The 14,572-nt window shown below is 41.8% G+C and overlaps 1 protein-coding gene across 1 annotated transcript in view; it reads left to right on the forward strand.

Moving 5' to 3' along the window:
* The first annotated feature begins 1,269 nt into the window (after window positions 1–1,269).
* The window catches only part of LOC138741391 (exostosin-1-like), a 245,052-nt gene continuing 231,749 nt past the window's right edge, over window positions 1,270–14,572 (forward strand). The window contains exon 1 of the mRNA XM_069895407.1: window positions 1,270–2,702. Within this exon, the coding sequence (XP_069751508.1) occupies window positions 1,759–2,702 (944 nt within the window). The 5' untranslated portion in view covers window positions 1,270–1,758. The remainder of the gene's footprint in view (window positions 2,703–14,572) is intronic.

Consider the following 14,572-nt stretch of genomic DNA (forward strand, 5'->3'; position numbering starts at 1 on the left):
TTAGCTAGACATTTCAAACATAGTACAGCAAGGAAGATGCAATATACAACTACAGAGTTCAAGAGTTCCGAAGTTACAAAACAAAGGCAACATAATTGTAATATTGCAAGGTTTATTCCGGAGTCTGATAATGGCAGGAAACTGTCCTTGAATCTGGTGGTGCATGATCTCATACTAGTGAATTGTCTTCCCAAGTTTTCCTTTCCCTTGTTTGAAGTTGCTCAGGGAAAGCATCGTCTCTGGGAGTCAGAAATTTGGCAGCATGCGATTTATTGAGGAGATTGGATGAGTGCAGCTTATCCAGGAGAGGAAAACAAATGAAGTAAAATTTGTACAGATGGCTGGCAGCAAATTAAGTATTTGTGTACAGCTCAAAATAATGTTGTATGGAACAGACCGATAATTATGTACAATTATTTTCTGGTTCAATATCAAGAGTAACTATTCTATTAAAAGCTATGGCTACTGAGGACAGTTTACAGCAAATGTAGCCTTACATGCAACCCATAGGACACGTTCATGGATTTAAAAACAGAAGCTAAGTTAGTGGACTGCTTCTGGAACTGATTTTCAAATTGTACTAAAATAATTGGTATTTATGTCACCCGCATCACGCAACATTCAGTCTGCAGGATGGGGAACTCGAGTTCCCCATTAACCTGCCCCTGACCTCACCAGGCACCGAGCCTTCAAAACCAATGGACCCAGAGACCCGGTGAGGCTTGGGGAAGAGGCATCTTAGTGGGTCCCATCGACTTGACCTCGGATCCAGGTTCAGGTCACAAACTCTGCTCGTGCAAACTGTCACAGTTGAAACTGGCAGAAATTTCAGCTTGAAATTGACATGCATATGAACGATCACGTGCACTTTAAGTACTCCTTTGTTCCAAAAAGATATATTCAGCCTGTTGGCCTCGGCACCCTGCCGGGGTACTCATGCACAATTGTAAATCAAGCCAAAGTTGCACCGCTCTTCCCACCCCCACACCCCTCCGACATTGTACTTTAAATAAATCCCATTGATTTTTCACACCTGACGCTCAACCCGCCCATCCCCAGAGTGCGAGGTGGGGCCCTGTTGCCCATTCAACCAATCGTCATCCACCAGGGGCGGGGCCCGACTTGCCGATAGACAGCAGCACTACCCAATCGGTGACCGAGATAGGAGGAACAGGTCGCCCAATCCGAAGGTAGGGAAAGTCAAGCGGGCTGACCAATGGGAATGGGCGCATAGGGGCAGGGGCGTGTCGCGGTTGGAATGTTGGTGGAGCCAAGGTTCGGAAATGGAATGTTTGGACACGGTTACACCTGAGTGTCAGCGACGTGGACGCGTCCCGGGAGGGAGTCTCTCCAACACCCCGTTCCGGCTCAGCACCACCTTCTCTCGGCTCCCGCTACAGGGAGGCACCGCTCCTCGCAGGCTCATTGTGCAACAGCGGAGGACGGGCGTTCGGCAACCCCGAGCCGGAGTCTGCAGTAGCATCTTCCTCCCCTAAGCAGCAACCCCCCTCCCATCCCTTCTCTGCCTCCAGCTCCAGCCGCGAGCGGCCGGTCCCACCCGATGTCCCCGGCTGCCCCATGCCAGACTGGGCTAGCGCTGCTGCACATCTGCCCTTTCTTGGGAATCGGGGGGATGCATCTTCTGGTAGCGCCGGGATCTGGAAGCGTTTAAGACCGGGCTCCCACTGCCGCCGGCTCTTGGTGCCAGCGCCCGCGACCTTCTCAGCGTTCCCGAGGTGAGCGAATGGTCCCGGACACATGCAGGCTCGGAAGAAATACATTCTGACTGCGTTCTGCGTCTGTTGGCTCTTGCTTTTCTACTTCGGCGGAGCGCAGATCCGGCAGCTGAGGGGACTGGCACGCAGGCAGAACGAGGAGCTGGTGACGGCGAGGAGGTGGCCGGCGTGGGACGATGAGGCGACGCTCAAAAGTTTCGAGGAGCATCCTGGTGGAGACAGAGGGGACGATGGGTTGCGGGAGTCTCCCCAGATTAAGAGGGAGAATAGGGCAAACGTGTACAAGGACGGCAGGTGTCGGATGGAGACTTGTTTTGACCTGTCCCTGTGCGAGAAGCGAGGCTTTGGGGTCTACATCTACCCACCGTCCAAAGCGGATAAAGTTTCTGAAAGTTACCAAAAAATCCTTTCCTCCATCCAAGAATCTAGGTATTACACCCCGGACCCACACAAAGCCTGCTTATTCGTCATGGGTATAGATACTTTAGACCGGGATCAACTTTCCTTGCAATATATTCACAACGTCGATGCCAAAATCCAGACCTTTCCTTTGTGGAATAACGGTATGAATCACCTGATATTTAACCTCTACTCGGGAACTTGGCCCGACTACACTGAGGATTTGGGTTTTGATGTTGGACAGGCCATGGTAGCTAAAGCAAGCTTTTACATGGAGTCTTACAGGCCGCATTTTGACATCTCCATCCCCTTGTTTTCAAGAGAGCATCCTCAGAAGGGTGGAGAGAAAGGCTGGCTCCTCTACAACAATGTCCCACCCAGGAGGAAGTACCTGTTGGTCTTTAAAGGGAAAAGGTACTTGACTGGAATTGGATCGGACACCAGAAATGCCTTACACCATCTCCACAACGGGAAGGATATTATATCACTGACTACTTGCAAGCATGGAAAAGACTGGGTGAAACACAAGGATGGTCGGTGTGACCAGGACAACCGAGAGTATGAGAAGTAAGTGAGGACTCTTGCAGTGTTTAACATCCAGTGATCCTGGTCTTTCACACATTATTTCCAGATGAAAATCTGGCTTATTGATGGGATATCCCTACTTTACAAGTTTACTGTTAATTTTATCCATAAGACCTGCGGAATCAGGGATGGATGGATAAATGTGAGTGTGTAGGGGTGGGTGTGCCTGAGTGTGTATTCAGTATATGGGTGTGTCTGTGTGGGTGTATATATTGTGTATATAATACATACACACACTTGTGACTTAGATGTTCACGAAAAATAGTTGGAGATTTTTTAAAATGTGTTGGTTGATTGTTGTTATTTTGTTCCTTGTGAGGGAAATCGCAAGTTCATGCTGGCATGTTAATTTAGAAATATCTTTTTGACTTGAGATGCTTTGAGTAATCGAAAGGCTCCATAAATTCTGGGGATTTGATAAAGCAGATGTAACATTTGAAAATCCAGCACAGAAGGAATCTGTGTCAGCTCTTGGAGTCATCCCCTCATTTCCCTGTAACCAATTCTCTCACATGCCTCCCCCCCCCCCCCCCCCCCCCATTCTTTCACGTGTCACCTATCCTAGGGGTAAAATTTTACAGGAGCCAAAGCTAATTAACCTACCAACCAGCACATCTTTGGGACATGAAGAAACAGGAGCACATGGGGGGGGGGGGCGGTAGGGGGAGATGCAGCTGGTCTCAGGGAGAACATGCAAGCGCGACATAGATACCAATGATCATGTATGTGTCAGTTTGGTCAACAGAGCTTTGAGACTGTTGCATTTGCAGTTCCATGCTGCTGCTTTTTTAATGTATTCCTGGAATGCAAGGACTAACACATGAGGAGCGTTTATCAGTTCTTGGACTGTATTCATTGGAGTATAGAAGAATGAGAGGGGATCTTAATTAAACATTTTTCAATGCTGAAAGGATTGGACAGAGTAGATGTGAATGAGATGTTTGCCTTGGTGGGTGAGTCCAGGACAAGAGGGCACAATCTTAGAATTAGAGGGTGCCCATTTTAAAATAGGGATGAGGAGAAATTTCTTTAGCCAGAGGGTTGAGGATTTGTGGAATTCATTGCCACGTACAGCTGTGGAGACCCGATCATTGGGGGAGTTTAAGGAGGAGATTGATAGGTATCTAATTAGTCTGGTAAATGTGTTGGTGAAGCCAGGTGGAGTGCATACCTGAGTACCTCCGACAACCCCTGCTTTATTCCACTCTGCAGTGCAGAAAAAAAATCCCACGTAACTTGCCCTCTGACACACATTAATATCAATATGGTGTATTTCAATTTTATTGCCAGAGTGGCAGGATAGATACAAAGAAGGAAAGATATAAATTCAGGAGTGAGAATCTAGATTGGAAACAGGAGATTAAAGGACCTTTTTGCAAGAAGAGCACTGATTTGAATTGAGAATAGATTGTGGACATTAATAGTGATGGTGGGGGGGGGGGGGGGAATTTTGATCAGTTGTGATTGACTTTAAAAAGGGTCTTATTTTTAGTACTATGGTGGAGGGTGTTGTCTTTTGGAAGAACAATCTTCCATTCACACTAGAGTCATGAACATCAAAAGCAAGAGTTTGGTTTCAAAGATTTAAAAACCCTTTTAATTGTAATCTGTTCCCACTGAAAGGAGTGGAATTTGCTCATCAAAATGGCTGTATTTCTGAGCCTTGCATTCTATGCTGCTGGCTAGTTCTCATGTCCTTCTTGGTAAAATGCTGGGTTTCTGATTGCTTTGTTTGGTGACTGGTTATATTTGATGTTCCGAGGTTAGTCAATTGTGAGGCTTCATTTGACAAGAAATGTTTAATCAATCAGGTTAATTAATAAAAAAGCAATAATATCAATATTTAAGATACCTTTTTTATTTATAATTTAATGCTGTTAACATTAATTTTACCAGCAGTTACTTGTACTCCTGAATGTATTGTATCAATGACTTAAGTATCACCCACTCATACAGGGATTCCACAGTGAATGACATTTTAATATACCGTGGGTATGTAGAATCACTGTCATATGTTGGAAATGATCATCTTCACCAAAATAGCCCTAGAATTATTAGGTGTATATTTTTGGCCTCTTCATATATATGTTTTCATGAGTGTATCCGTCCAATGAATTGTCAAGACAAATGAAATCAATATTCAGTAGCTGTTAATTAGTCTTGGGTTTTACTGTACTCTCGTTCATTATTCTGTGGACTAGGTTCTTTAATCTTATGATATGGCATTTCATTTCTATCCAGTTTGCTTTTCTCTTCTCTACTGTGCTAGTTAATAATGGATTTTGGATTGTAGGTCCCTCAGTCATCTGGTGCTTGTATTATAGGCAGAGTTCAGGTGGTGAGTCATTACGTTAGACACTGCAGAACAGTTTAAATCTGATTGATTGCCCTTGCTGTCTTAAGTTTTATTTTGGAATCTAACACTGTGACTGGGCACTTAGAACAATTATAGAGCATTGTCTAGCAGAGAGGCAGAGATCAGCCAATTCCTCACAACTTCATTCTAGAATGATTCACAGATCTATCCAAATTATTCACCAGACTGATAAAGGGACAAAAAGAATTATATTGTTTGGTGAGACAGACCAAACTTGTACTCTCTTCAGTCTGGCTGAGTAAGAGATGATTCATTGCAGGGTCTAAAAATGGATGAAGAATTTCGTAGATTAAATAGCAAGCACTTTCTCTGGTGGGAGTATAATCTTAAAATAAGAGCAAGGTGGTCATCAGGAATACCAAGAGTAGTTGAAGTCTGCAACATCCTTCTTCAAAACAGCTGTGGACTTTGAGAAGGCATTGAGTTTTTCCAAAATTAAAATCAATAGATTCAAGTTAATTGAATAAATTTGGAGCACAATGACTGACTGTAACTGAGATGTAAATCTGCCTTGATCCACCTGAATATCAGGATTGCTTCAAGGGTCTTCGTAATGTATGAATTAATTCCACAATAGCAAGTGCTTTTTACTCTTTCAAGTCCATTGCTGAGGTAGGCAGTGTTGTATTGAGTATAACTATCCTTCATGTTATGTTAATATAAATCATTCAAGTGTCACTTGAATGTCACTGGTCAAGTACAGCTGCTTATTAATGTCATTTCCCACTGAGAAGATACATTCATATTGTGGATTGTGACGATTGACTAAACCGTCGCACAAGTGTTTCGCTCTGTGATACTGCAAGCGTAGCTCACTTTTCCCTCATGTCTTTTGTCAATTTCATTACCAAACCAATTGGTCCACAGTTTGCATTGTAACTATAATTACTTCATCATTACAGATACCTTTGTGTGTCATTACCCAATACTGTTTTATTGGTTCCGATGTTACTGGGGGCAGTCCATGAAATTGAAATTAAATATTTAATGGTTGTTTTATTACATGTAGTTTGGTATTTTTAAAGAAAACGTTCGGTCAAAATACATGTGAGTTTTAAGTATATGTAATTTATATGTATGTAGATGTTAATAAAGGTGACAAGACAAAAAGATATCATTATAACAAGATCACCAGAATATTGTATCTCATAATGTAGAACACAATAAAGAAAGTTTTAATAGTCAAAAATTTATTTAACTTGCTATTAGAGTACCAGGCTTATAAATTAGGCAGCAAATAGATTTGCAAAATCTAAGATATTGGAGGTGGGAAGTATGCACTGGTAGAAGTACATAAACTGGTATCATTGTTAAGGAAAAAAGATGCATTTTTTGGCTCGTACTTGAAACAGATTGGTGATTTGGGACTGTATTGGTGAGGATATGGAATTTAGATCAGGCTTCTTTGATAATTAGGGTGTACAAGAACCAAAGGAACAGGCAAGTACCTCTTTTGTCTTATCAGTCACCCAGTCAGACACTATGGGAGTAAGATCATGTTGTCTTGGGATTGCCCAATTAAGGGATCACAAATTCCAAATAGATTTTAAATTTAGATTTAGACGTACAACACAGTAACAACCCACGAGCCCATACATTTCGAACAATGGGAGGAAACCAGAGCCCCTGGGGAAAACGCACACAGACACAGGGAGAACTTACAAACTCCTTACAGAGAGTGTGGGATTCGAACCCAAGTACCAATTGCTGGTGTTGTAAAGGCATTGTGCTAACTTCTACATCAACCATGCCACCCTACGCCAACCGTGAGCATTGGATAGGGAGCTGTCATCACAGGTGGCCCTGACACAGAATTTGAAAAGTGACTTGTGAAAGGAAATACACAGTTCAGTAATTGAGTTTCCAGGGTGTTGTTTCTGCTGAAGGCTATTGTCAAGTATGAAGAGACACCAAGGAAACTTCACAATATCTTGCAGCTCTGGCTGAGGTCTATTGAGATAATGTGACTCATGTAAACAGAATCCTTGAAATTTCAAGGGAGCCTGCATGTGGTAAGATTGTAATAGTCTTTACCCTCGAGAAAAGCAGTCAAGATGCATGTATTTGAGCTTGCAAAATAGTGTCATGTCTTGGTGACTATAATGGGCTAAAAGACCTATTTCTATGCTGTATTCATTATGACTCTAAACATGCAGTTTGAATTTGCAGAGAATCTGGGTGCTAGTCTGGTAATCAATCATGGATATGTAAAATCATCATTTTAGTGCAAAAATAATTGGACTCTTTGCTGCAAATTTCAGCCATACTCAAGCCATCAGGGTCTTCTAAATGGAAGTCGCATATTCTTGAGTGGAAAATATTTTACCCGGAATTGAGGCTGAGTCGGTGGGTGGGTGAGAGGGTCCAGTGTTTCTAAACCTTCTCAGGGCCTGGAATTGGGTAGGCAGTTGGTGTGGAGATGGAGGGAAAGGGGATGGTCATGTGGTCGGGCCAGTAAGTGGCAGTGGGTGTGGAAGAGGTTTGCGACCTCCACCGGGAGACTGCAGACTTGGAGCCTGAAGCAACTGTAGAGTCAGGGATACAAATGGGTGGGGATTTGGGGGGTATTAATGCAAGATGACTGGGTGGGTGGTGAGTGGGGCAGGGGATGATGGTTTTGAAGCATAAAGGACAAGTATTAAACTTTGTGAGGTGCAAAGACATGGTTGTCCAGAGCATGGTTGGCATTATGAGGGGGGGGGATGGCTTTCGTGCGTCATGGCCCCCCAATTGAGTTATTGTGCCCCCATCCAAACAGCATGCAAAACTACAGTTTGTGCCCCCCTCCCCAATTAGATTTGTTCCGATGCCAACTCTGGTCCAGAGAGAGAGTCCAATGATGTTTGATTCTGACATGTGCTATAATTTCACTGTCAATTTCCAAACAGAGTGTTACATGGGGGGGGGGGGGGGGGAAGAGGAAGAGGGAGGGGGAGGGGAGTAATGCCATAAACATATGTGCATATGATGGTGAAGTCTTGAGATATGTAAGTGCAGCCATGTCAGATTTACAGATTTAATTAAATGGCTTGGCATTTTAATTTGCAGCAAGAATTCAGTGCAACCCCTGCAGAAAATAAGGATTTCTGAGTCCTTACAAGTCAAGTTTGTTGTCATCTGATTGTACAAGTACAGCCTGACAAAACAGTGTTCTTCAGTTCTCGGTGGAAAAACATGCAGACATACAACCAGACATAATACGCATACAGACAAATAATACATATGCAAGACAAGTACTATATTAAAAAATTTTTAAATATTGTTTTGTACAAATGAGAGTCTCAGATGGTTAGTGTGAGCAGTTCCTTTGGTCGTTCAACATTCTCATTGCCCGTGGGAAGAAGCTGTTCCACATCCTGGTGGTGCTGGCTCTGATCCTCCTCTGTCTCTTCCTTGTTGAGATGATATGTACAGAGTGGAAGGAGTCCTCATTGATTTTATGCACCCTCCAGACAACGATCCAGGAAGTTGATGTCAATGGTGGGGGGGGGGGGGGGGGGAGGAGGGAGACTCCAGTGATCCTCTCTGCCTCTCTTGTGGTCCTGTGGATTGACCTCCGATCCATTTCTCTGCAGCAACTGTACCACACTGTGATGCTGCTGGCCAGAATGCTCTCAATAGAACGTTGACATGATGGCTGGTAGCCTTATCCACTTCAGTCATCTCAAATGTACATTCGCTGGAGTGCCTTCCTGACGAGTATCGAATTTCACTCAATGTGTATGTATATATTTGATCTAGCAGCACCAAAACACACAAAAAAAACCCCATTAAATGATCTATCTACTTTTGATGTGAAATACCACAAATCCTATACAATTTTACTGCAAATTGTAACCAGGATCTTTTTACCTTGTTCCCCATATTCAGTCGTAAAAAGAAGAGTGATGGTTAATCTTGTTATTGAACCCTTTCAGCCGTTTTTGAGAAGTCTGATCAAAAGGTCCATTGAAATGTCAAATGTTTTATTCTTAACTAGACTGGGTGGTGGAATTTTTGATTCTTGGTCAGAAGGTCATGGGTTCAATCCCCAGTCCAGGATCTGAGCACATAATCTACAGTGACATTGTGGTGTTTTGCTGAGGGATTATTGCAGATCTAAAATAATTATTGGCTGTCTTCTGGCATTTCAAATGGATGAAAAGGGTACTCTTGGTTTCATACAAAGATTTACATGGAATGTGCAGCATTGAAATGATCCATTCAACTGAACCAGTCTGTCCATGCCTTTTTAATTCCTTTTCTCTCATGCACTCACCTAGGTTGCTTTTGAAAAATCTGTGCTATGCAGTATAATGACTCCCTGTAGTTTCCAGTGTCTTGTTCTGAGAACTCTCTGTATAAAGAAGCTTCACATTTCCCTTTTAAAGGTTCACTGATGGCTGTCTTAAAGGTATGACTATGCCACAAGCAAGTATTGAAATAGGTGAAATCTTTAGCCACTCACCAATGCATTGGTGAAGAATTTTAGTGGACTTTTGTGTGTTTTAATTCTGTTTGGTATTCCTTTGTTTTTGAATGTTGTTGACCAATAGAAGTCACTGTGTTGATGTGGAATTAGGCAGTAGGGGTGCCATTTTAGTCACTAGCTCCTTTTTAGTAGATAAGCCACAAGCACATGGGATAAATTAAGTTTTTGTGTGTGCTTTTTATTCAAGAAACATCTATGACAATTCAATAACAAAGAAAGCAAAAGACTTACAAATATCAATAACACTTGCAATTTGTACTTTGTGTCTCATTATTTCAGCAAAAACCATATAAAGGCATCTACACATCCAAAAAGGGAATATTAGTCACTGAACAGTGGTGTCCATTGTCCATTTTAATCTGCTAATCATTTGTGCAGTTAGCCACATTTGGATTCCCACAATTATGTTAAAGTATTGGACAAACTTGGTATAGAAGCAAACTGAATACAGTAAAAACCCTGGTATCTGGCACCTCTGGGGATTGGTAGATGCTGGATAAGTCTATTTTCTGATTGCTTGAGACTTGCTCTTGCAATGCCTTACTAATAAACTTGAATAAGCAGTTTAAAAAACAAAAATACTATACTATTTACACAGAACAAACTTCACTTGCATGAATATAAAAAGTTTAAAACATTTGACTTTATTTCTCAGTCACATTCTTTGAAATCATTTAACCGTTGCTGCATCTACGTGTTCCTCCTGCTCCACAGAGCCGCCCAAAAGGTGAACAATTGTATTATAAATGTTCCCCCCCCCCCCCCCCACCAAGTTTACAAATAAAGCCTCTGACCAGGGTGACTCTCTTACTAAGCAGGGATAAGGAGACACTTTGAGAGTCATCTCATCAGCAAACGGCATCAACCAACTCTTCATCCTGGGTGACATCATTTTATTCAATCACAACTTTATTCAAACAGCTGTTATGAACAAAGCATGACCAAGGCACTCTGGTAGCTGAATATTTGCTCCCATCTTTACCAACAGTTCAGGTGCAACTTCAGGGAATATTTACTTTCACAATTTTAAACTTGTGTATTTATTACCTATTTTATTATTATTAATTTTAAGTTTTAAAATGTATTTTCCTTTTTTGTAAACTGGTTGCTTGAATACTGGACACTGGGAGTTTTACTGTATTGTTAATTGAGTTCAAAGTCCTGTAAAGGATATCTTCAGTGAGAAAATAATTATTCAGCCAATCGTGGTCTAATGTGAATCCCTGGGATCATAATTTCAGGGTGAAGAGTTACTTATTGAAAACTGAGGATGGTTGAGAAATTTTAATTGTTCTCATCACCATTCGAATTTTATATCCAAGATGATTTTGGATGCTCAGTCAATGAATGCAATCACAAATGAAATTTATAGCTTTATAGGTACCAAAGGATGAGAGGCGTAAAATGAAGCCAATGTTGAAGTTCACTCCTGACCCCGTTGAGCAGCTCAGGGTCGAGATACCGCGTGACCTTCTGTCCCAGTTTTGTGTTTATTTTTGTTAATGTTGGCACTGACGATTAGCTGAATGCTCGGTTTCAAGATTCCAAAGTTCTCATTATTCACTTGATTCTGATCAGTATGCAGCTGTTTAGCATGCATCTGACAGTCCTCCTCTCCCTCCAAAACATGCCTCTTAGTAAGATGAGAGGCAAACATGAAGATAACATGCCTGTATCACGAGAGATTTGGAAGTTTAATGTCTGAGTCCCTCATGAGATTAAAAGTCTGAATATATAACTTCATTATAAGGGTTAGATTTCTTAATGTTTGTATGTGGCAAGTAATGAAAGATTGTCGGAACATTTCCTTTGCTCATCATTTGTTAATGCCTTTTTTAAAAAAAAAACAATTTCTCAGGAAATGTCACACGGGAAATACTTTGATGTCGTGCCTTGTGGGGACAAGGGGGATAATGATCCTGCTGGTCTGATCCAATTAATGATTCCTCTCAAATGACTGATCAAATCAGCTAACATTCATCAGAACCCAATGAAGAAATTGATCCATCAATTTTTTTCCCTTTTTGTACTCTGCTTTTGGTTCTTCTTGGTTTTTACATTTTCTCGCCAAGTTAACTACATTTCCATTGCTGTAATCTTCAGATTGTCCTTGGAAGGTACTTTTAGAAACAGAGACATTCTTATTAACAAGTGACCTGATTCATTTGTATTAACCTCTTCCATCTACTCATTGCAGAGGACATTTTAAAACAAAGTGTACCAAGTTGCTTTTCAGTGGGGGAGAAGGCATGTTTCTTATATTCCTGGAGCAGTGGAAATTCAAAAGTCTGAGGCGTGACAGCTATCCAACAGGTATTATGGATGTTCTTCTTTCCCATTGAATCTGAGGGAAGGCATTGAGCCCCATCTCCTTAATCTGCACATTCATATTCTGGCCATCATGCCCCATCCTATTAAATGCATTTCTTCCTGTAAATAGGTTTCCCATTTCATTTCTGAAAATCGAGATTACTCTTTCTCCTCCAAGTCAGAAAGCTAAAGATTAACATGTCAGATCACCAAGTGCACCATTCCCAGTGCTGCACTGAGGTAGCATGATGTAATGAATGGTGCTATCTTTCAAATGAGGGAGGAAGTAGAGCTCTTGTTGACATCTCAGCAGTTGTAATATATTCATATCATTATTTTGTACAAGAAAAATGGAGTTTGCTTAACCTTTGGATGTCAGATCTCCAGAAGTATGATGTCATTTGTGATGCACATCTGGGTATGCTTACCTTTGTATGTATGAAAATGTTATGTGCATAATAAAGATGGAAAAGCAGTTGGAAAACCTATTTCTCAAGATGTTTTCAAGATATAGGAGCAGAAGAAGGGCCATTGGCCCATTGCGTCTGCTCCGCCATTCTAATCACGAGCTGATCCTTCCTCTCACTCAGCCGACTCCCCAATCTCTCCCTTAAATACATCCAGTGACCTTGCTTTCACAGCTGCATGACCCTCTGAATGAAAAAAAAAATGTTTCCAAGTCTCTGTTTCAAGATGACGCTCTTATCCTAAAGTTATCCCATCTTGCCCTATAATCTCATACCATTTCCAAATCTACTCTGCCCAGGTCTTTCTGCATTTGAAATGCCTCTGGATGCCTTCTGTACTCCAAAAACAGTCCAAGAGCCAATAATCATTCTACATATGCTAATCCTTTCATTCTTGGTACCATTCCAGTAATCTTCTCTGAACCCTCTCCAGGACATCTTTTCTTAAATAAGGCACCCAAAACTGTACACAATAATCCAAGTGAGGTCTCACCAGTCCTTTATAGAGTCTCAACATTACATCCCTGCGTTTGCACACTGTTCCTCTAGAAATTAATATGAACATTGCAATTGCCTTCTTCTCCACTGACTCAACCTGCAGGTTAACCTTTAGGGTATTTTGCATGAGAATTCCCAAGTCCCTTTGCATCTCGTCTCGCATTTTCTCTGATCTAAATAAAAATTTGCCTGTCTAGTTCTTCTCTCAAAGTGTTTGTACCCTTTCCAACATTGTATTTCAAATTCTACTTCTCGAATGATTTCATTTATCCAAATGACTGTAGTTATGATGGTGCATTACAATCAACACCACGAGTCGAAGAGTCTTATTCTTGGAAGAGAAGTGTTCTTGGGATAGTCGGATGGAAATGCTGAGGTTTGGGTTGAGAAAAGAGGAGTTGTGATCTGGGTTATCAAACAGAATCACTCTTCAGGATTTTCCTGTGGTCTTCAAGAATCAAGTATTGTGTGGGAAGAGAAACTGGTTCGATGGGATTGAGGAGCAATGAGTCTGAACACAGGAATGATCTTTATTGAAACACACGTAAGGGGGTTGCAACAGGAATAACACACACTAGTACTCTCAATCACACAAAACAGTCATCAGACTCAACACTACTGATATTAGCAACTGCTTACTCGTACAAGCACAGTACAACCCAGTCACATTGGATACTAACTGATACTAACACCTGTTTTTACAGACGTATCACAACCAAGGACTGCAATAAGATAACCCTCGTTCCTTGTCTAATGTGGGCACGGTTCAGATGCTATCTACAACAATATACAACAGCCCTGATCCCTATGTAATGCACACCTTACGGACGACTCCCCCAGTGCTGTCCACAACCTGGAGTTGAACATGATTTTTCTCAAGGCTGAAGAGCTGCTCTGCATGGTGGACTTTATAGTACAGTAAGCTGGAGCGTCTGGCCCAGGTAATTGCTAGGTGATTAAAGGGGCCAACGGTCAGGTGTGCACCAATGGATGGCGGAGTCCAATTTTAATTGGCAGGTGATGTGACATCCGACTAAGTACTTGCCAGTAGGGTCATGTGACAGAATAAATTCTCCACACTACATTAGGTCAGCATGGAACATGCCCAATGTTCCAGGTTGCCAAAGGTTGGAACAATAGCTTGGTGAATGCATCTGATTAAAACCTCCAGGGGTACGTTCAATCAGTCATGGCAACATATGAGAACAGATGACTGGCCTCTTTGATTCCACTCTTCCTTTCTTTCCTCAATCAGTGTTCCTCAGTCCTCTCTTCCCTCTACAGTACCTCTCTGCATTCATATCGCTTTCTATCACCTTGCACAGCTACTCCACATCTACCCTCTGACTTGCCCTCCTTCTTCTCACTTTCACTTCCACCTCCTTGTTGGTTCTTCCCTCCTTGTTTGATTTTTGGGGCTATTTGGCCCAACTGACCCATGTTTAACAAAATGCCTCAGTCCATCAACATGATTTGTGGGTGGCTGATCCTCAGCTTGCCCTGGTTTTTTTTCAAAAAAGGTGAAAACAGATCAAAGATTTTTTTTTACCCCCACTGGGGAGGACTGTGCCAGAGGCTGTAAATATCCAGAACTATATCCGACCAGTGATGGTGACACTCGTGTTTTTTTTTCTCTCCAGCCATTTTGATGCCACTTGAATCATTGAGTTGTTTTATTTACTTGCACGTACTGGTGTATGTGGAATATGGAGAAAATGGAAGTTCCTCT

Source organism: Narcine bancroftii, chromosome 8 (genome assembly GCF_036971445.1).
Source record: "Narcine bancroftii isolate sNarBan1 chromosome 8, sNarBan1.hap1, whole genome shotgun sequence".
Classification (NCBI taxonomy): domain Eukaryota; kingdom Metazoa; phylum Chordata; class Chondrichthyes; order Torpediniformes; family Narcinidae; genus Narcine; species Narcine bancroftii.